The 22,279-nt window shown below is 44.7% G+C and overlaps 1 protein-coding gene across 3 annotated transcripts in view; it reads left to right on the top strand.

Annotated features, from left to right (window-relative positions):
- Positions 1 to 22,279, top strand: part of IL16 (interleukin 16) — a 111,172-nt gene that overhangs the window by 13,082 nt on the left and 75,811 nt on the right. For 2 of the 3 annotated variants that reach the window (XM_057720895.1, XM_057720896.1), the window contains one exon: positions 19,790 to 20,202. In XM_057720895.1, the coding sequence (XP_057576878.1) occupies positions 19,790 to 20,202 (413 nt within the window). Of the gene's footprint in view, positions 1 to 18,885; positions 19,007 to 19,789; positions 20,203 to 22,279 lie in introns of those variants that run through there. The other variant, XM_057720897.1, reaches the window with a different exon arrangement.

The raw sequence follows: 22,279 nt of genomic DNA, 5'->3' as shown, positions 1-22,279 counted from the left end.
AAACAGCTGCCAGAGGCCGTGCTTAGAAGAGATGTGTGGGATGGTCTTTAAGGGGCAGACGGGTTAAATGTCACCCTTAGATCAGGCTCTCCAAGGGGACATGTGGGGGAAAAGCACTCTGGTCACGCGATGAGAATCTGATAGGACACACAGACGTGCCTTGTCCTTTGATGCTGTGGTTCTCAGCGTACTCTGTGTAAGTGAAGTCCGCGGTTCTCGAACGTGAGCAGGCACCAGATGCTTCTGGAGGGCTTGCGCAAACAGTGCCAGGCCCCAGCCTCAGAGTTTCTGATTTGGTGCAGCCTGAGAACGTGCATTTCTAGCAGAATCTTCTATGGGCTCAAACCTGTTACATAACTTATTTTTTCCATTGTTTTCCTGGAGGCATCCCTTTTGATGCCCACTATTGGCTTGGGGACCAGACTGGCTCCTGAGAGCCAGTTTCTGCTTTGAAGAACAGCCTAGCATAGAGTAGCAACGAAGAGAGCCTGGGCTTTGGGGTCGGGTGGACCCTGATTAGACTCCTGGCTTGATACCTTGGTACTCAGGTGACCTCTGGGAAATCGCTGGATTTTGCTGAACCAGTGACGGGCTATGACCCAGGGTCACCAGGTCTGGCACATAGTAGGTGCTCAGTGAATTTCTGTGCAGTGACATTTTCACCCGTAAAGTGAGTATGGTAATATTTACAAGATCAACGGCGAGATTGTGTGAGCTGATGTCGCGCCAGGCACTTCGGAGACGCTGAGTACTGTTGGTCACCTTCCTGCCCTCCCAGCCACTTCCGGGTTGTCCAAGGAGGCAGGGGTCGACTGGGACCGCGATGAGGAGCCTCGCTGGGTTCCGGGGTTCTGGGCGGCCCTGCCCTCCTGGGTGCTCTTTGCCAGCCCAGCAGATGGTGGACTTTGTTCTGAGGCCGAGCTTCCCAGCGCTGGCAGCCTGGCCCTTTTGGATCGAGCCTCTTCATGTGGAGAAGTCAGATGGCTCAGGTCGGGAGTCTCCGAGTGAGCCTGTGCCAGGTTGGACACATGTGCCTTGAGTCACCTGTCCAGAGCAGGTGGTGAGAGCAGTATCCGACTCACAGCATCCTAGCCATCGGAGTCTGGGATCCAATTCGGCGCCCAGCCTCTGAGCGAGAAGGAGCATCCATTTCTCCTTCTTTGCCGGCTCTGACCCAGGCCTGGGCCCTGGCCTTCACAAGATAAATTGTGCTGTGGTCCCAGCTGGGCGGTTGGAGAGCGAAGCCAAGGAGGGGGCAGCCCCAGGTCTGTGAGCACAGAGGTAGGTGGGCCCCGGGGGGAGAGAAAGTCCCTTGGGCAGTGGCTCTGACCAGGTGGCAGTTAACGGAGGCAGGAGGCTGGCTTCTCTGACCTGCATGGGGATGGGGCTTGGTTGCCGGGCCTTGGTTTCCTATTTGGAAGCTGTGCTGGGGTTGGGCAGGAGGGGAAGCCAGTCACTGGCCTGGGAATCATGTGCCACCTTTGCAGAGTGAGGGGAAGAGGAAGCCGCTTGGGAGGTTGGAGAGGGAGAGGGCTGTCCCTTGTCCTTGGTTTGCAGCCTGGGAGCTTCTGGTTCTGGGATTTCCTTCTTAACACCTGAGACCTCATCCTGGGGATGGGGATGTGGAAGGAGGTGGGAGGAAGGAGGTGGAGAGGAGGGAGCGGAGGCACCCAGAGGAGGCCTCTCTTGCTGCCTGCCAGGCTTCCCCTGGCCTTAGGAAGGCTGTCAGTCACTCCACTTGCTTTAGATGAGGGTCCACTTGCTTTAGGCTAATTCCACGTGGTTTCAGTCCCACGATTGGTGCCCTTTTGGTTGATATATGTGCTTGCTTTCTGTTGTCAGATGACTCAGCAGATTCCTTGCTCCCTGGACACAGGCAAGCATCCTCTTCCTTCTCTTTTTCTGAATTTTATTTTATCTATCATCTATCTATATCTATCTATCATCTATCTATCTATCATCTATCTATCATGTATCTATCTATCTACCTATCTATCTATTATCTATCTATCTATCTATGTATCTATCTCTCTATCTATGTAGCTATCATCTATCTATCTATATCTATGTCTATCTATCTATTTGGCTGCACAGTGTGGCATGCAGGATCTTCTCCAACCGGGGATCAAAGCCACCCTTCCCGCAGTGGAAGCATGGAGTCTTGACCACTGGACCGCCAGGGAAGTCCCACCCACTTCCTTCTCTTGCCAAGTGAAATCCTCCCATTTCTGGCCAAGCCCCCTGAAGGCAGCAAATTTATCCCAGGAGCCCAGCACCAAGCCTCCCCAGCATCCCCAAGCAGCCCAGGGTGCTGCTCTGTGGCTCCCTTGTTCTTCTCCAGGCTGCTGGCAAGGATGGGATGGCTCCATTCCTTCCTTCTCCTCTGTTCTCTTTTTTGTCCCGCCGTTAAGAGGTGGTCAACATTTATGACCACAGTGGAGGGCACCTCTTGTATTCCACATGTAACGAGGGCATGAGCTAACAGGGTGGGCCAGCCTCCTCCTTAAAGCCCCAGCTGTTCATTCATTCACCCTCTCCCGATGCTTTTTTTTTTTTTTGATATTATTTATTTATGTATTGGCTGCTTTGGGTCTTCGTTGCTGCACGCAGGCTTTCTCCAGTTGCAGTGAGTGGGGGCTCCTCTTAGTTGCGGTGCTCGGGCTTCTCATAGCGGTGGCTTCTCTTTTTGTGGAGCACAGGCTCTAGCGCAGGCTTTGGTAGCTGTGGCACGTGGGCTCTAGAACACAGGCTCAATAGTTGTGGCGCATGGGCTTAGTTACTCCATGGCATGTGGGATCCTCCCGGACCAGGGCTCGAACCCATGTCCTCTGCATTGGCAGGTGGATTCTTAACCACTGTGTCACCAGGGAAGTCCCCGATACTTATTAATCAGACTTAATACCCCAACCATTTCCTGTGCACTCTTCCTGCCCCAGGCTCTGTGCTAAAATCTTTTCCTGCATCATCTCATTTGAGCCTTACAACAACCCTGAGTTAGGTAGTATATCCCCCAAACTAAGAGATGAGGTGACTTGCCCAGGGTCACTCAGCTAAAAAATGGCCCTGAACCCCAGCCTGTCTGACTCCAAAATCCACACTCTTAATTGCTCTGTTACATGCCTCAACAAATATTTCTATTTCCTAAACACAAAGACAGTCCTGTATCCACAGGGTTAAAAAAAAAACATCTGAGTTGGATTGTAATTACCTACAGCAATTGTTTCCTAGTTCTTTTTACCCATGGAAACCTTTTTAGAATTGAAACCTTTCATAAAAATTCAAATGTAAACAGTTTGAAGCAGGCTTATTCGGACTGAAGGCAGGCTAGGAGTTTGAGACTTGCCCTCTTGCAAACTCCCCACCCCTCTTTCTGGGTCCCAGCTGGGGCCATCTTTTGGTTTGGAGGTGAAGTGGGGAGGGTGCACTTTGAAATGAACTCCACTCACCAGCAGGGTAGGGTCTTCATTCCTTAACCGTGACTGCTTGGCTACCTGAATTGGCGATTTGACCTTTTCTCCCATGCTAACACCCCCAGACTCCAATGTCTCCAAGAGATCTGCTCTGATCTGAATACAGAGGGGTCTTTTACAGCTTTGTGCCTTTGCTTGTTGTTCTGTCTGCTGGAGATGCTCGCAGTCCTGTCTTTCCTTCACACGTGGAAAACCCTCATTCAGCTTTCAAGCCTTAGTTTGTGAGCTGATTCCTTGGTGACACCAGCCATAAAGTCACTTCAGATGGTGGGACTTGATTCAGGCCTTTATTATTAAACTTCCCACACTAGGAATATGATCCATGTGCACATCTGTCTTCTCCGACCGGCCGTAAGGGACCATGTCTTCATCTTTTGCATCATCATTGCCTGACGAATCGCAGAAAATAGTTGTTACAAAAATGAGTGCGCAATATCAACATAACAACAGCCCTAATTCTGACAATAGCACTTTATATTTGCATTGTCCATTTGGGCTGGAAACCCATTTTAATACATAAGATGTTTTTGACACTAAGACACAAATCAGTGTGAATAGCAACATACTCGTACATGCAGGGAGAAATATACTCCCTGAGGCAAAGTAAGCAAACTAAGAGCTTGGACTTTGGTTAGGAAGGTGGCCTGAAATTAGGAATTTACTTCAAGTTCTTCTTTTGGATCCCAGTTTACATGAGGACAAGTCTCTGTTGGTCCTGTAAGCTAGGCAAGTTATGGCAGAAGGATTGCGGAGTCTGCCTGAAAGAGTGCAGAGCAGACAGGGTGCTGAGGATGGCTTATGGAGGAGTGGGAGGCCTGGGTGGAAGGTCAGAGCTCATTGGGAGCTGCTACGCCTGCCACACTTGGAGATGCTGGAGGAGAGTGTGTGCATTGGGTGGGAAGTGTGTCCTCCTTGCTGCTCACAGCAGCTCTCATCTGACAAGGGGAAGCTGGAGTCAACCTGAGCCCTTTCCTCAGTCCTCCATCTGCACATGAAAGATTTGAGCAGGGAATTTCAGGGTCCATCCCACCTCTCAAATGTGGGTAAACACAGATTTCTGAGTAAGAATGAGCAAGTGCAGCCAAATCAATGTACATGTGAAAAGATTCAAAGGCTCAGAAGGGACCTAAATGAGGAACCAAAGCAAATACCCTCAAATGAAATGACTGTAAGAAATCAGAGAAAACTTTAGAATAGTGGTTTTCAAACATGACCCATTAGTGGACTGAAAATCAGTTTAGTGGGTTGAGATCCGCTTTTTTTTTTTTAACAAAAAAAGAATAGAGTTTATCAAAATGCATCATGTTCTTAGCAAAATCATTTTTTAAAAATTTTTATTGAAGATTAGTTGATTTACAATGTTTTGTTAATTTCTGCTGTACAGCAACAGAAATGAACATATGGGTGCATGTATCTTTCCAAATTATACTTTTGTCTGAGTATATGCCCAGGAGTGAGATTTCTGGATAATATGGCAACTCTGTTTTTAGTTTTTTGAGGAACCCCCATACTGTTCTCCATAATGGCTGCACCAATTTAAGTAAAATCATTTTTATATTATCTTTGTCATGTTTTCACATTATTATACCATAGTAAGTGTATTGTTTCATAAACCTTTTGTTTTAACTATCTGTATTTATTTATATATTTGTAACTATACACATAGACATCCTATGTGTGTTTATGTGGTATGTGCTATGATGTAAAATGTAAATGCTTACCATAAGTCAAGAATTACGAAGTTTCAAGAACAACATTGTAGAAAGAACATTGGGCGGGATTTGGAGCGGCAGAGATGTGTTAGGAGAGCATTTGAAGCCCCAAATACTCCTGGTTTTCTCTTTCAACCAAATGGTCTTCTCCCCATCATCCAAAGCGAGGATTCCAGATCTAAGTCAGCTATGAGGTGATCGTTCCCTTTTCCTAGCCTCACCTGTCCTTAAACCAATTAGAAGAGTTCAAGCAAAGGAAAGAGCTGGAGAAAGTGGGAGGCCCTCTGGGCTCACGTACCTTCCCTCTTCTCCTCATCCTCCAAGGGTGCTCACTTGCCACACTCGGAGATGTGTGCTGGAGGAGAGTGGGTGCGTCGGAGTCAATTCCAGCCACACTGCAGTGGTCTGAGCACCTGGGGCAGGCCACGGACAGAGGGAGGAGACCCATGCCCTTGACTAAGCAATGTCTGGGCACATGCTTTCCCTGCATTGAGCTCGTTGTCAAAAGCAAACAATAAAACTGTGTGTGTGTGTGTGTGTGTGTGTGTGTGTGTGTTGAGAGAAATAAAATATAATATTGAAAGAGATGATACATAACCTCTTACCAAAACCCAAACCCCAAACAATCATTGCGCGCGCACACACACACACACACACACACACGCACGCACAATGACAGCAGCTGGACCACAAAGCCCAACAGTTCTTTTAGGCCAAAGACTCTATGATAATTTGTAGCTGTTATTTTGCTTTTCTTTGAATCCCCTTTCAGTTCTACTTAGAGATCATAGGATATCAATTTAAGGGCCCTGCAGTTCCTTCCCCAGAGAGGGATCCTTGTTATTGATCCAGGGTATGTTTTGAGCATCTTTCTCCATCCAGGTCTTTTAGCAAGTAGGTCATATTTTGAGTTTGTTTGTTTTAAATTTCTCTTTTGTTTTGATCCTTCTTTTTTCATTCTTAGATTGTAATTAAGTGATGTATACAAATTTATTACCAATTTATGATATTGCCACTTTGCACACAGAAGGGCACCTGGGACAGCCCTAGGTCTGAATAAGGATGTGGTTTTAATTCAAAGCAGTGTTATCTAAAAATGGGATCTGAAGAGTGATGAAAATTTAGCGTCACCGGGGGTTACGGAGAGCAGGCGAGGCACTGGGAAGTGCCTGCGCCCTGGCCGGCGGGTTAGAGAAAGCCAGAGCTGCTCAGGGGACTAAAGGGCTCAGTCGTGCCGTGGACGGAGCTCAGGAAAGGAGCAGAGGGAGAGGGGGAGAGGGTGGCCAGCGCAGAACTTGCTGACGGAAGAGCGGACATTTGGGCCACAAAAGGAGGTGAACTTTAAGTTAAATCTCAATCATTGACTGTTCTCAACAGGATTTTGAAATAAAACAAATGATGAAAAATAATTTTGAAAGAGATAATACCTAATGTCCCGCAAACAACCATTTGCTCTGAACTGAGAGGCTGGAATCAGAAGGAAGGGAGAGGATTCCCAGCACCTGTAGGAAGAGGCATCAGATACAAGTGTCTTTCTTGGAATGCATGAAGAGGAAACACCTACACTCAAACATCACTTTCAAAAATTCTTATGGAGCCATCAGTAATATAAAAATAGAACATAAAACTCTAATTCATTAAGGACAAGAAAGTGTGAATGGCTTGCCTGGAAAGCAAGAAAAGGAGTCAGTAAAAGCCACATAAATAGAGCAAAACAAAACATATCCAAAGGAAGATGTCTCAGCTGAGATATGAGATATAAGGTTGTATATTAAATTTATAAGATATATAAAATATAGTATAAGCTATAAGGTTTTATTTATTTATTTATTTGGCTGCATTGGGTCTTCATTGCTGCGTGTTGGCTTTCTCTAGTTGCAGTGAGCAGGGCAACTCTCCGTTGCGCTGCATGGGCTTCTCAGTGTGGTGGGTTCTTTTGTTGTGGAGCATGAGCTCTAGGCGTGCAAGCTTCAGTAGCTGCAGTACGAGGGCTCAGTAATTGTGGCTCGCAGGCCTTAGAGCGCAGGCTCAGTAATTGTGGTGCACGGGCTTCGTTGCTCGGCGGCATGTGGGATCTTCCCAGACCAGGGCTCGAACCTGTGTCCCCTGCACTGGCAGGTGGATTCTTAACCACTGCGCCGCCAGGGAAGTCCCAAGGTTATACATTAAAAAAGGAAGTCTCCCAGATTCAGCTTAAAAAAGGGAAATTAAAAAACCCAAAGAAACAAATTCTCCCTCCCACTCCAATTATATCCTGCTTGTAAGAGACATATTTAAAACCAAACCCCGTGAGGTTAAAAAGAAAGTAATGAGGAAAAACCATGCAAGTGCAGATTAAAAGAAAGTGGGAGAACAGTGTTAATTCTGTCAGACAAAATAAAAACTGAGGCAACTGTTAAGTAGATCAAGAAGTACTTTTTACAACATGATAAAAGAAGAACACACAATGGAGATCTGAAAATCAGAGAACTTTATGCACCTGAGAAAGGCATCGAAATATGTAAAACAAAAATTTTTGGAAATATATTACAAATATGGTACCAGATTGCAATGCACACCACTCTAAGCTCTTTAAGATTAATTAGACAAAAATATAAATAGGTGATGACTTGTAAGATTGAATATATACATATATATGTTTTAATATCACATTTGAGTATATACATATATGAAACTCCAAACAGAGAATAATCATCCTTTTCAAATGTTCACTGAACATTTAATACAGTTACATCACATACTGGTTTACAAAATAAACCTCAATAAATTCCAACAAATAAAAAGTGTCCAGGACACATCCTATGGCCATGAAGCAATCAAACTGGTTATTTTAGTAAACTGCTGTTCCTCTAATAAAAAAATTACAAGAACAGCAAGGCTAAATCTTGGAAATTTAACCACAAGAAATGAACAATAGCTACAGCAGTATTCTAAAAAACTGAGTTTAAATTGGAAATCAAAGCTGCAATTAAAGACTGTTTCTAAAATAACAATTAGAGCATCATGTTTCAAAATTCATGGGTTGTGGCCAAAGGGATATTCGGTGGAAAATTTCTAGCTTTTTATAATAACTGTGATGATGACAAATGGTAGCTATAATAATTAGCCAACAAACTGTGCTAAGGGATTTACATCCTGTATTTCAATTTATTATCTATCACAAAGTTGCTGTGAGATGGCTCTTACGGTCATCCCCATTTTATAGATATCAAAACTTGAGTCATAGAAAAGTTAAGTATATTTTCAAGATTGAACACAGTAAATAATTGGTCTGGGGTTTATTTTTTTAAATTTATTTTTATTGACGTATAATTGCTTTACAATGTTATGTTAATTTCTGCTGTGCAACAAAGTGAATCAGCTGTGTGTATACATATATCCCCTCCCTCTTGGACCTCCCTGCCACCGCCCCCCCTTCTAGGTCATCACAGAGCACTGAGCTGAGCTCACTGCGCTATACAGCAGGTTCCCACTAGCTGTCTATTTTACACATGGTAGGGTATATATGTCAACCCTAATCTCCCAATTCATCCCACCCTCCCCTTGCCCCCCTGTGTCCACATGTCCATTCCCTACATCTACATCTCTATTCCTGCCCTGCAAATAAGTTCATCTGTAGCATTTCTCTAGATTCCACATATATGCATTAATATATGATATTCGTTTTTCTCTTTCTGGGTTACTTCACTCTGTATGGCAGTCTCTAGGTCCATCCACATCTCTACAAATGACCCAACTTCGTTCCTTTTTATGGCTGAGTAATATTCCATTGTATATATGTACCACATCTTCTTTATCCATTCATCTGTCGTTGGATATTTAAGTTGTTTCCATGTCCTGGCTATTGTAAATAGTGCTGCAATGAACATTGGGGTACATTGTCCTTTTGAATTATTTTTCAGAGTATATGCCCAGTAGTAGGATTGCTGGGTCATCTAGTTGGGCTCTAAGGCAGAGCAGGTAACCTCTGCATGATATGCTGTTATTTCTGAAATAGAAAGAATGGATTTGAGGGAACTAAGTATTAAACTCTAGAAGATGGAGAGAAGAACAAAACAAGTATCAGGAAAACAGGAAGGAAAAAGGAATAAAGCTCAAGCAGAAATAAATACATTGGAAAGCAAACTGAAAAGAGTAGATGTGTTTACTAATTCTAAGAATGAGTCCTTTGAGAGGACCAATAGACTAGCCCTCTTCAAGCAGGTAAATCAAAGCAGAGAGGAAGGAGGCCCAGAGGACCAACCACACGCACAACACTGGCCATGAGAGACAATGCATATATATATAGTTTCAGAGAAAGGAAATTAAACTGTGAATCTGTAATGAACAACTCTATACTAATAAATTTGAAAATCTTGATGAAAAGGTCATTTTATGAACAAGGTAAGTGATCAGAACTGACAAAGGAAAAGATTTTTAAAAAATTGAATATAGCAATAACCAAGGAAACAATGGAAGGTTTCAAAGAACCACCTCAAAAGTGATGCCAGGACCAAAAGATTTCATGGAAAACTATTTCAAAGTTTTACCGGATATATTTTAAATTAGTGAAGTATTTTAGACCCGGGCCCTCAGCAATGAAAGCACAGAGTCCTAACCACTGGACCTCCAGGGAATTCCCCCAATTCTTTTTATAATAACCTAAGACAGCACAAAGTGAGATGATAGACCATTTCTTTTTGTGAGTGTAGATACAAAGATCCTAAACAAAATATCAGCAAACTAAATTCGGTTCTCTGTGAAAAGAATTGCACACTGGGATCCAATAGGATCAAAATATTGAGGGCTCAATCTTAAGAAAGTCAGTAATATGTTTCTCCCACTGAGAACTCAAAAGAACGATTCATGACATGGCCAAGGAGCTTTTTGAAAAAGCATTTAATAAGCAACACCATTCTTGGAGAAAATACTTCTGAAATTACGAGTAGAATATTTCCTTAATGTAAGAAAAAACAATTTTATCTTGCTATAGCCATCAATATAGAGAATTTCCATTAATGTCTAGAAAAAGACACGGAACTCCTCTCTTATAGCCATTATGTACTAAAGTTCTGGAAACTTTAGTCAGTAGACTTAGAAAATGAAATGAAATAAGTAGTATAAATATTTTTAAATAAAGCGAGTTTATTGATATTCAGAGATCATACAATTGGAAATGCAAGGGAAACTACTGAATGGTTCTAGATAAGAGAGATCTGTAAGGTTGCTGGTTATGAAGTAAATGTGCAAAGCTATAACATAGATAAGCCATAACCAATTAGAAAAATATTTTATAAATGGTCCGTTCAAAATAGAAACAAAAGTGCTGAGGAATAAATGTTATTAGAGGTATTTAAAGCCTATGTGAAGAAGAATATAAAATTGGATTGAAGGTCTGAAAAGAAAACCTGAACAAATATGAAAACAAAACAACAATTAAAAAAATGGTCCTGGATGGGAAAACCTTTCTCCCCAAATTCATCTGTAAATCTGAGGCAGTCTCAATAAAAATTTCAACCAGATATTTTCAAATGGAGCAAATTATTATAAAGTTAATCAGACCTACTAGTTAACAAAAATTAGCCATAAATTTCAATTTTATTATTCAAAATAGAAACCTTTATTTTTCTGGTTATAATTGCGATACATGACTGTTGTCAAAAGAAATCAGAAATAGGAAATTATTAAGTAGAAAGGAAAAGCTCCTTGTAAATTCCATCCCTCAACATCCTACTTCACCTTCCAAAAAAACGATTAACAGTTTGGTGTTTATTCATACAAGTACATTTTTGTAACCCAAACTAGTCGATATGACTACTTTATGTTGTTTCTTAGTTCTACCATATACTGTGGACCTCTTTCCAAAGCCATGTATTTTCTTCTTGATCCCGGTCCCATAATGTTCCATTGTGTGAATGTACCGTAATGTATATAATAAAATCTCTCATTGATGTACATTTAGGTTGTTGCCACCATTTTACTTTTTTCTTTTTCTGTTTTCGTCCACGTGTGCATCAGGCATAGTCCTTCTTAGAACTATCTGCTTTCATTCTTACGGTGGTCAGTATGGCCATCACCCTTTTATGGATGATCAGCTAAGTCATAGAGGAGTTCAATACTCGGCCTGAGATTGCACAGGTAAGGGGCAGATCTGCCATGCAAACTAAGGCCGCCTCCAGAGTCTAGGCCCTCATCCAGGACATCTGTACACCTGTTTGTCCCTCCTCCCAATTACAAACATCCTTGTAGATAGCTCTGGGCAGCTGACTGCTTATTTCATGGCAACAACATTCTTTTTTTACCTTTTTTTTGCAAACATGTTATTTATAGGTAGATACCATATGGTGTTTATTTTTTTAAATGGAAGTATAGTTGATTTACAATGTTGTGCCAATCTCTGCTGTACAGCAAAGTGACTCAGTTGTACACATATATACATTCTTTTTTTATATTCTTTTCCTTTCTGGTTTATCACAGGATATTGCATATAGTTTCCTGTGCTCTACATTAAGACCTTGTTGTTGACCCATTCTAAATGTAATTGTTTGCATCTACCAACCCCAAATTCCCAGTCCATCCCTCTCCCTCCCTCCCTGCCTCCCTCCCCCTTGGCAACCACAAGTCTGTTCTCTATGTTCTTAATTCTGTTTCTGTTTCCTAGGTAGATTCATTTGTGCCATATTTTAGATTCCTCATATAAGTGGTATCATGTGGTATTTGTCTTTTTCTGACTTACTTCACTTAGTATGATAATCTCTAGTTACATCCATGTTGCTGCAAATGGCACTATTTCGTTCTTTTTTATGGCTGAGTAGTACTCCATTGTATGTGTGTATCACATCTTCTTTATTCATCTATTGTTGGACATTTAGGTTGTTTCCATGTTTTGGCTACTGTGAACAGTGCTGCTATGAACATGTATCTTTTCGAATTACAGTTTTGCCCAGGTATATTCCCCGGAGTGGGATTGCTGGATCATATGATAACTCTCTTTTTTGTTTTCAGAGAAACCTCCACAGTGCCTAGTGGCTGCACCAACTTACATTCTCACCAACAGTGTAGGAGGCTTCCCTTTTCTCCAGCCCCTCTCCAGCATCTGTTATTTGTAGACTTTTTAATGATGGCCATTCTGAGTGGAGTGAGGTGGTACCTCATTGTGGTTTTGATTTGCATTTCTCTAATAGTTAGTGATGTTTAGCATCTTTTCATGTGCCTGTTGGCCATCTGCAGGCAACAACATTTATTGAGTGTCTCTCTTACAAGCACTGGGATTTCATCAAGAATCCACCTTAGCCAGTCCCTGCAGAACAGTGGTGGGTAGATGTGCCTTTCTTGAATTTACGCAGTTTCTTTTTGAGGTTAATTATATTTTCAGCCTTTTCCATCTTGGAGGGAATACATGCTGAGGGGGAATAGTCCTGTCTGTCTTCATCCTTTGCCTCAGAGGCCTGGGTTTTTGGGGGGCATCCTGGTGACTTGACTTGTGTCTACACGTTGATGAATTCGATCACCTTCCAGGATGCTGAAAGTGCAGAGACCCCTGTGAGGGCCTCCTCGTAGGATCTTACACGCATCTTTAGGATTTTCCCCAGGAGCAGATTCCAGAATGTCTTTCCGAGTGGTCTGACTCATCATCTACTTTGAAGTGCAGCCCACCACAGCTCCTTACCACTCTGTTGTCAGTCTGTTACCTGACCGTCAGTCCTTCATTCTGTGGTCCTAGAGGAGATGTTTTCTCTGGTGTATTAGTCAAGGTTCTGCAGAGAAACAGACCAATAGGAGGTAGATAGATACATGGATGGATAGATGGATAACAGATAGATATAAGGAAGGAGATTTATTATGAGGGGTTTTCTCACGTGCATGTAGAGGTTGAGAAGTCCTAAGATCTGCAAGTTGGGGACCCAGGAAATCCGGTGATGTAGTCCAGTCCAAACCCAAAGGCCTGAGAGCCAAGGGAGCCAATGGTGTAAGTCCTGGTCCGAATCCAAATGCCCAAGAACTAGGAGTACCAATATCCTAGCAGGAGAAGATGGCTGTCCTAGCTCCAGCAGAGAGAGTGATTTTGCTTTTCCTACACCTTCTTCTTCTATTCAGACCCTCAAGGGATTGGATGATGCCACCCATATTTGGGTGAGGGCTGATCTTCTTCACTCAATCTGCCAATTCAAATGCTAATCTCTTCTGGGAAACCCTGACAGACACACCCAGAAATACTGTTCAGCAGCTATCTGGGCACCGCTTAGCCCAATGGAGTTGACACATAAAATTAACCATCACACCTGGGGCCATTTCCCCTTCTATTGGTGTGAGAAAGGTCAGTTGAGGGCAAAGGGACCTTTGAGATGTTCATCCACCATTCATTCATTCATTCATTCACTGGACATGCAAACACCTCAGCTCTGTGCTAAGCCTGGTCAGAGGTGTGCAGACATAAAAACAGTGAGATATGGTCTCTCCCCCCCAGGAGGCAACGGTGCAGGGGAAGAAAGAACAAGAGTATAAAACAAAGGGGAAGCTGGGACGAAGTGAGAGAGTAGCATATATACACTACCAAATGTAAAATAGATGGCTAGTGGGAAGCTGCTGCATAACACAGGGAGATCAACTCAATGATGGGTGATGCCTTAGAGGGCTGGGATAGGGAAGGTGGGAGGGAGCCACTGGAGGGAGGGGATGTGGGAATATATGTATAAATACAGCTGATTCACTTTGGTGTACAGCGGGAACTGGCACAACAGTGTAAAGCAATTATGCTCCAATAAAGAGCTTAAAAACAAAACAAAACCTGCTCACTTTACCAGTGGGGAAAGAGGCTGTGAGGCACTGTGCCACTTGTCTTGTCCAGTGACCAATGTATACAGACATACACACCACCCGACCCAGCCGCAGGTCCCACAGAATGCTATTAAAGATCCTCTTTTAGAAAGAAAAGGAGCCTTAAATTTCCTCCCTTCATTTCTTATCTCTGAGTCACTCTTCAGCTCGAGACAAAAAATACCCCCTGGGCCTAAATGGCCAAACTTTAAAAACTGCCTTTGATATAGAACACGGTCAGAGAATTCAGAAATGTGAAACACATTTTATCAACTAGTTCCCCTTTCTCCATATGGTTATTTACCCTCTCAAAGTTCTCCAGTGAATTAAGTGTATTTTAACCAGATGGAAATACCATGGCTTTTCCTCCAGTGGGTTAGCTTTGCCCAGCAGACAGACAGGCACGTGATAGATTTTTCTCAACAAGTGCTTGCCGAGTGAACAAATGAAAAGGAAGGAAGGAAAGAAGAAAGGAAGGAAGGAGAGAAGGAAGGACTTAACTGATTCTGCTCCCCAGCCCACAGTCTGGAAGTTTTTCAAGCCCCTTGCAAAGAAGAACCATCCATTTCTTTGCACTTCCGCTTTCTGCGTTTGCCTCTGCGTTTGCCTCTGCGTTTGCCTCTGCGTTTTCTATACAGATGACAGCTCAGGCAAGGTGGGTCTCAACATACACTGAGAACTGTGATGGTGAGTCAGTTCTTATCCCTTCTGGCCGCACAGTCTCCACAGATGTATGACCCCTTCTGGCCTGAGCCTTCTGTGGAAGCTCTCCCTGAAGAGAATACGATCATGGTTTGGAGGGGAAAGGCCTCCGAGGAGTAGGAGAGCTGGTTCTTGGGGTGAATCGGATCCTGTGGATTTTTCTGCCGGGAAGGCGAAGCAGCTGGTCCTCTTAGCTCAGCCGTGTTGGAAACCTCAGCTGTGCACCCCTGGGGGGCCTCTGGAAGAGGCTCACAAGACAGTCTTGTGGAGGACCCACTGGGGGCAGAGCCAGTCTGCCAAGAGTTTGGCAAATGCGTCTGGAGCCCGGGGTAAAATCAGAGGGAGCTCATTAGTTGCGACCTGTTGAAGATGGCTGGAGTTGGGGAGTGGCACAGGCTTGCCCCCCCACCCCCAGCTCTGTTGCCGTTTGGTTCCATTAGGGAGCAAGAGCTGCTTCCAATGTCCTGAGCACAATTACCAAAGCTACGCTGAACCATGTGACCACGGCGCCGTGTTTTCAATTATCGTCTCTCTCGCTCTCTCTCCTCTCTCTCTCTCTATGCCAGGCCAAGAGGGAACACAGTCTCCCACAGAAGTCCAATCCCGGCTTCTCCTCTACAATCCTGTTGCAATCGTTCCCTTTCTTTTTTACATTTTCTGTAATAACAAGGCTCATTTTGAAAACCAAAAGGTTAACCCCTTGTCCCCTGTGCATCACCCGTCCCGTGGCTCCTGCCATCCCACGTGATAGCCAAGGCCACAGAAGTCACGGTTCTCCCTGGAAAAGCTTGTTTTAAAGAGCTGACAGTGCTCATCAGACACTACTGCAATGGCCCCCTGGGATTCGCTCAGTTTCCACCAAGAAATTTGATACCTCTGCTCTCCTAAATCCTACATGCAGCCAACTTTTCCACCACTGAGTGAAGCACACAGCCTTGTACCTGGTCCCAAAGGTCCTCAAATGTTTGTGTCCTGGAAAATGCCCAGTGAGTGAGCTCGCCTTTGCTGGGACAGCTATTGTGGGTTAGGGGAGGACATGGGGGAGAAGGGGAATTGGGTTTGCAGTCTAAGAATCCATGCAGACGGTGGCGATGCTTGGTGAAAAAAGAAGGCAAGAGGCCTTTATACCAGAGCCAGGCACTGAAGGGGAGAAGAATTTGGGCCTTGACTGGGGGTGACTGGCTCCTCTCCTAGGCTTGGGATGGGATAAAAGACAGTTTCAAAAAGTCTCTTGGCCCTTGAATGTCACTGTTTTCCATAACTGATGCCAGTGGCATCAGAGAGGAGAACAACTATGCCCGGAGGAATTTTTTTAAGCAAAAAAAAGGAAGTTTTATTTGTTTGTCTAAGTGTATAGATAGGTTGGCTTCAGGTATGGTTGAATCTAGGTGTGTGTGCTGTATCATCTAGGGTCGTCCTTCTCATTCTTTCTCCCTCCCTCCTTCTCCCTCCTTCCTTCCTCTCTTTTTCTTCCCCTGTGAGTTCTGTACCTTTTGTGTTGGCTTCACTCTCAGGCAGCCCTGTCCATGTGGTGGCGTTGGCAACTCCGTATTTATTTCCTCTCCGTATAGCACCAGCAAAAGTCCAGAAGGGTTTTAAACTTTGACTGTCTTTCAATATTTCAAATACCTAATGGACCAGTGCTGGCTGTGCCCAACACACACACACACACACACACACACACACACACACACTTCCTTCTGCATGAGTCCCAGGTGAACTATGGGGAGTCCACATGAAGCTGAACGAAATGCAAAGGGTTTGGATATACTCATCCTGACAGTGGTGCTGATGTTGAGAGCTACTCATTCTGGGATGCTGAATTGGCAGAGTGCAAAGGAACACCTGTGTTGGGGAATGGTGGCAGGAAGGAGAGCATTTCCAATTTGGGTTTGAAAGATGACATCCAGAAGTAAAGGCTAGTAATGACAAGAATGGGGAAAAAAGAACTACTCTAAAAGCTTGAATTCTCTGTATTCTTCAGTCAGTAGATCTGAGCATTGACATTCAGGTTAATGAATCCTCTAGAAATGAAGCAGGTTTTGAGCAAGCAGACCACACCCTCTGGACGTGGGTTCAGGGCTTTGGTAAAATGAAGAACTGATAAAAAAAAAAAAGAATTTCAGTGGTTTTCGGGGAAGGAAGCAGACTTCGTGGGCTGTGGCTCAAAGAGGAGGTGAGCCTGAGGGCAGACAGTACAGAGCGTAAAACATTTGTTCGAGTAGACAGGAACGGCCAAAGAATGGCCTGCTGTCGACATTGTGCCTGTTGACAGCAGCACTGGGTTGTACACTTAAAAATCTGTTAAGACTGTAGATCTCGTGTTAAGTGTTCTTATAATAGAGAAAAAGGAAAAAAAAAGATACGACGGGGATAAAAGAGAGGCAGGTAACAAGAGGAGGATAGGGATTCAATGTATAGTTTTTAAAAGAGAAACTATTTGAGTCTGTCCACATGCTGATGATAAAACCCAGAACAGAGAGAGAGCTTGAGGCTAAAGAGAGATGATAATCAATGGTGGTGTGGAGCCATGGTAAAGATGCAGCCTCCAGAGTCAGACTGCATGGTTGAGTTCCTGCTTTCACTGAGTTCTACCTGTGTGATCTTGGGAAAATGGCCTAACCTCTCTGTGCCTCAGTTATCTTTTTTTTGGTAAAATGAGGATATTGATGGAACCTACAATAGATTTTGTGAGAACTAAATGGTAAAGCAGTTAGAACAGTACATCGTAAGCACTAAAAAAATGTTAGCGATTATCATTTGTATTGTTGTTAAGTCTGAAGAAACTGAGGAGTGGAATCCAGAGAACAAATGAATGGATTGGCCTCAGTAGGAGGGCCAATGTTTTCCTGCGAAGGCTATGGACAGGTATGTATGGATGGCAAGAGTTGGAGGGATTGCTATCTGATAACTTTTATGTTTCTATGAAGTAGAAGGTGACATTACTTGTTTATGATGAGGAGCGAGGTAAATCTAGTTTTGAAGACAGTGAAGGTTTGAAATAGTCATTACTGAGAATGGGTGATCAAGCTAACCATGGAAACACAGAACAACTGTTGGGCAGAGCTGGAGGCCCAGTTGGTGGCCGTGAATGTTTCATGGCACCAATCTGCCTGGGAGTGGGAGTGTCCCCTGCAGGGCTCAGAAGCCTGCAAGCCGGCAGTGGAGGACTGGATTCATCTGTGCTTGGGGTTTTGCTATTACAGTAAGTCCCGTACATATGAACAAGTTCTTTCTGAGAGCGAGTTCGTAAGTCCAGTTTGTTCTTAAGTCCAGCAAAGTTAGCCTAGGTACCCAGCTAACACAATCGGCTATGTAATAGGTTTATAATACTTTTCACACAAATAATACATAACAAACAAACAAAAACAAAAAATAAAAGAAACAGTTTTAATCTTACAGTACAGTATCTTGAAAAGTACAGTAGTACCAGCTACATCACCGCTGCTTTTCTGCTTGCTTCCGGACATCCTGGGCTTGAAATAGAGATACAGTGCTACTGTACTCTATACAGTACTGTACAGTAAAGTACACAAAAGCACAGCCAATTGTAGAGGATGCACACACATGACAATGTACACCAGGATACGTGAACTAACTTACGTGATTGGACATGGGAATGCACGTTCACATCTTTGCCAGTTCGCAACTTGAAGGTTCGTTTGTAGGGGAGTTACTATATTTGAGTTGGAAGGACACAGAGTACAGGACTTTAGGATACTGGCCAGAGGGTGCTTTATGAAATGGACCAACGCTGAATTAATTTATACTAAAGCATCAATATACTAAAGCACCCTGGTATATAGAGTCGGCTCTCAAATAGCTATTCATTCATTCATTTTAATTCATTGCTGTTGGCTGCTGTAGATGATTGGTGGATAAATTGATAAAATTCAAAGGCCAATACAGAAAACAATAAAATGGTGCAACTGGATATTGAAAAACACTGTCTTCTTTTAAGAAGTTCTCTTTGTGGGGGATTATATAACGTGAAAGGGCTTCTACTTGAGGAAATGCTGGAAGATCTCTGCTTTTCCTTATTCAATACTAGTTGTGCACAAACAGCAGTACCCATGGGCCAAGAGCATCCCACAGTTTGTTAATCTGGCAACAGGCTTTGTTTTGTGGCTTGGGCCTGAGTCAGAACTTCTCTGGATGCAGCATCAGGGCCCCTTTCACCACCTGCCTTGTGGAGACTGACTCCCTGGCAGGCGCCTGTTGGTGAAGCAGAGCTGAGCTGGGCTGGGCTGGGTGATGCTGTTGGCCTGATAAGTGAAGCCCGCCTTTGATCTATGAGCCTGTGAGCGTTTGATCCTATGGGGACAGGTGAGAGAGCCGGAAACCCTCGGCCTGGCTGTGATTCCGGTCAGGTGTGACCTTGGTCCCCGGGAAGGGCACACAGGTTTGCCAGGCACCTGTTGTGTGCTAATGTCCCTGATTCACCTTCTTTTATACTCAAAACAACCCTGGCAGGTAAGCATTAGGTGAGACTCCCAATCTTCCTAGTTTGTAGACTCTTCATCTGAGGATTGAGGGCATAGACATCGGTGGTCTTCAGCCTGGGCTCTGTGAATTCTCAGCTTCCCTTGGAGATGCTACAGGCATCACCAGAGGTAGCCAAAGGGGTGGCAGGTGCCGCTTTAATCTACCTCTTCATCCTGACCTGCTCTAGAGTCTGGCGCTCCCTGTACACTTTTGTATGAAGAACGGCTTTTACATTTAAAAATTTCACAAAGCACAGGTCTCTGTGATCTCTAAAATTCTTCCTGTGACCTGATCACCAGCTCTCCTGTGAATGCTCTTTGTGGCTTTGCATATGAGCCTCCTTCTCTGTGCCCCAGTGTTCCTGTGTGTAGAAGGAGAGTTTAGATAAGAGAAGCTCTGGCTTACGTGAGCCTGGGAGTGGAGGACGTGGTAAGCACTTGGGCTCACTGAATCCCATGTGGCTGGCACCCCGGAAGGACCAGTGACACCAGAGGATGACCTCTGCATCTGTCCTGCCTCATGGGCACTGCACCCGGCACATGTGGCTCAGTTCCAGGACTCGGGTCTCACTCCACTTGTCAGCACCAAGTCACATTGCCTCTTCCCGTTTTCTCTTTCCTCCAGGGACCCATGAAGTGGTGGCTAAACCCAGTCCTGTCACCACCCGTCAGCCAAGGGCCAGAGATCAAGAAAGGAAGACGGGCAGCTTTACTTCCTCCCTCAGGATGGAGCCGCACAGCCGTTCTGGAAAGAGCAGAAAATCCACGAAATTCCGGTCCATCTCCCGGTCCCTGATCCTGTGTAATGCCAAGACCAGTGATGATGGCTCAAGCCCCGATGAGAGATATCCGGATCCTTTTGAGAGTCCTCTGGGCCAGGGTAAGGAGGGAATTTTTCACTCATCTGTGCAGCTGGCAGACACATCGGAGGCCGGGCCCGGCAGTATTCCTGATCTCACGCTGTCCTCCGAGGCCGCTCAACTCCAGGCAGCTGGGAGCGATCGCGGCAAGAACTGTAGAAGAATGTTCTTCATGAAGGTACGCCCAGGATTTGTGGCACTGCAGGAGCCTGCGGTTGGCTTCCAGTGCTGTGAATGAAAGCCTTAGCATCCTTTTATTCCACACCCTGAACACTGGAGTCCCTGACAACGAGGGAAAGAGGGATGGGATCACTGTGGAATATGTGCCAAGCCTTGTATGGCCACACTTACTGAGCTCCCCAACCATATAAAAGAGTCTCCTGAAGGCCCAGCATTCTCATTCTGAACAAGAGCAGGGAAGAAGTTGAGGCAGGGCCCGCTGGAATGATAGCAGTGAGCGTGGCAGTGAATCAGGCTCAGTTGACATTCCTGCTTGAGAGTCATTGAGATACTGTGTCAGCCCCGGGTAAACTAAGCCTGGGTCCCTGCTGGAAAATGCCAGGTGCAACACACTGGGAAGGTCTCATCTCTAGATAGATGGTATCCAGCACGTCACAGGCAGCTGAAGTCACACCCAGTCGGGAACCTGAGAGAAGCTGACTTCTAGGGCCTGGACAGAGGAGGAGCCCTTATGTAGAGCAGGGCAAGGAGTACTGGCTGAGTGAATTTGTGCTTGCATGCTAACTGTGTCCTCCAGGTGCCCCCTGCCAGTTCCAAGACAGGTGTGAGTGAGGGGTGGCAGGCAGAGCTCTAAGGGAACGGGAGAGGGGAACACTAAGTAGGGTTTGGAGACCTGCCAAAATTCACAATGTTTTCTCTTCTGTTAGACCATATTTCAATTTCTGTTATCACAGCGAGGTGGAAATTGCAGGGTACCTTGAGATAGAGGCCGATTTAAGAATTTTACTCTTGAATTATTCTCTGTAAGTCCTGTGCCCTCAGCCTTCCATCCAAGGTAGGATTTCTCAAGGGTCCAGACAGCCCTGAAACTTGCAGCCAGTGCGGCTCACTCCGGGATGGGCCAGCCCTGAGGGGCTTCTCATACACCTTACTGCCAAGTCCCTTGGGGCACAGGCACGTGACTGTCAACAGCAAATAGGGAAGGTGTTCCACTGCCTTTGGAGGGGATGCAGTGCTTTACACAGCTTGCCTTCTTGAGGAGGAAAATCATTGCTTAACACATATATAATAAACAATATCGTGTAACATTATATAACAGGTTAGCAGGTCAGGCCCAGTAATCTCCAGACACAAGCAGCTTCCTCAAGGGCCCCAGGCTGCGCCATCACCCTCAAGGTGGCTTCTGTGGATGTGACCTGGGCTCACCCGATAGGGTAGAAGGAGGAACCAGCAGCCCAGCGGGTTTGGGGGAGCCTGGCCAGGCTCTGGGTTTGCCACCAGTGATGTGAGGAGTATACGATCCACCAACAGAGAGTCAAGCTTATTAATGACAATACCAATTTATCCAGGTTAGTGTTCACATAAATGAAATTTAAAAATCATTTTGAGATTCCAGCAGACTCAAAAGGAACTTTTCACTTGCTTCTATTTAACTGAACAAGCATTTCCTGAGCACCTATTATGTGCCAGGCACTGTAGGAATCCAACTTCGAGGAACTTGTCTAAAGTGGAGGAAAAAAAATACACTCCAAGATGGCTGTAGGAGGCTCAAAAGGAGGTGGCATATCTCTGGGGATGGGTATCAGTACATTTAGTCAATGTTTACAGAGTACCAACCCCTGTTAGGCGCTGTTCTAGGGAGTAAGCCAGACTCAGTCCCTGCCCTTGGGCAGCTTTTATTCTGGTGGGGGGATACAGACATTAACAACTTAGCATATGATATAATATTAAAGAGTGAAGGGCTCTGAAGAAATATTAAGCAGGATAAAGGGATAGAGAGTGATGAGGAGGGGTCACTTTCCTTTTTGAAAAGGTGATCTCAAAGCCTTCTCTAAAGAAGTGACATTTCAGCCAGGACCTGAGTGAATGAAGCAGAGAAGGGAGTCATACAAACATCTGGGAGAGGAGCCTTCTGGGTGGAGGGAACAGCATATGCAAAGACAGGAAGAGAAGAGTGTGCTTGGAGGGAAGAGCTCGCACAGGGTGTTCAGGGAAGGGGAGAATGGGGGAGGATGGAGTTGGGGTGGTAGCCAGGTGCCAGATGTGGAACTTTACTCTCAGAAGGATGGGGAAGC

The sequence above is a fragment of the Hippopotamus amphibius genome, chromosome 2 (genome assembly GCF_030028045.1).
Source record: "Hippopotamus amphibius kiboko isolate mHipAmp2 chromosome 2, mHipAmp2.hap2, whole genome shotgun sequence".
Lineage (NCBI taxonomy): Eukaryota > Metazoa > Chordata > Mammalia > Artiodactyla > Hippopotamidae > Hippopotamus > Hippopotamus amphibius.
This window is presented reverse-complemented; position numbering and strand designations above follow the sequence as displayed.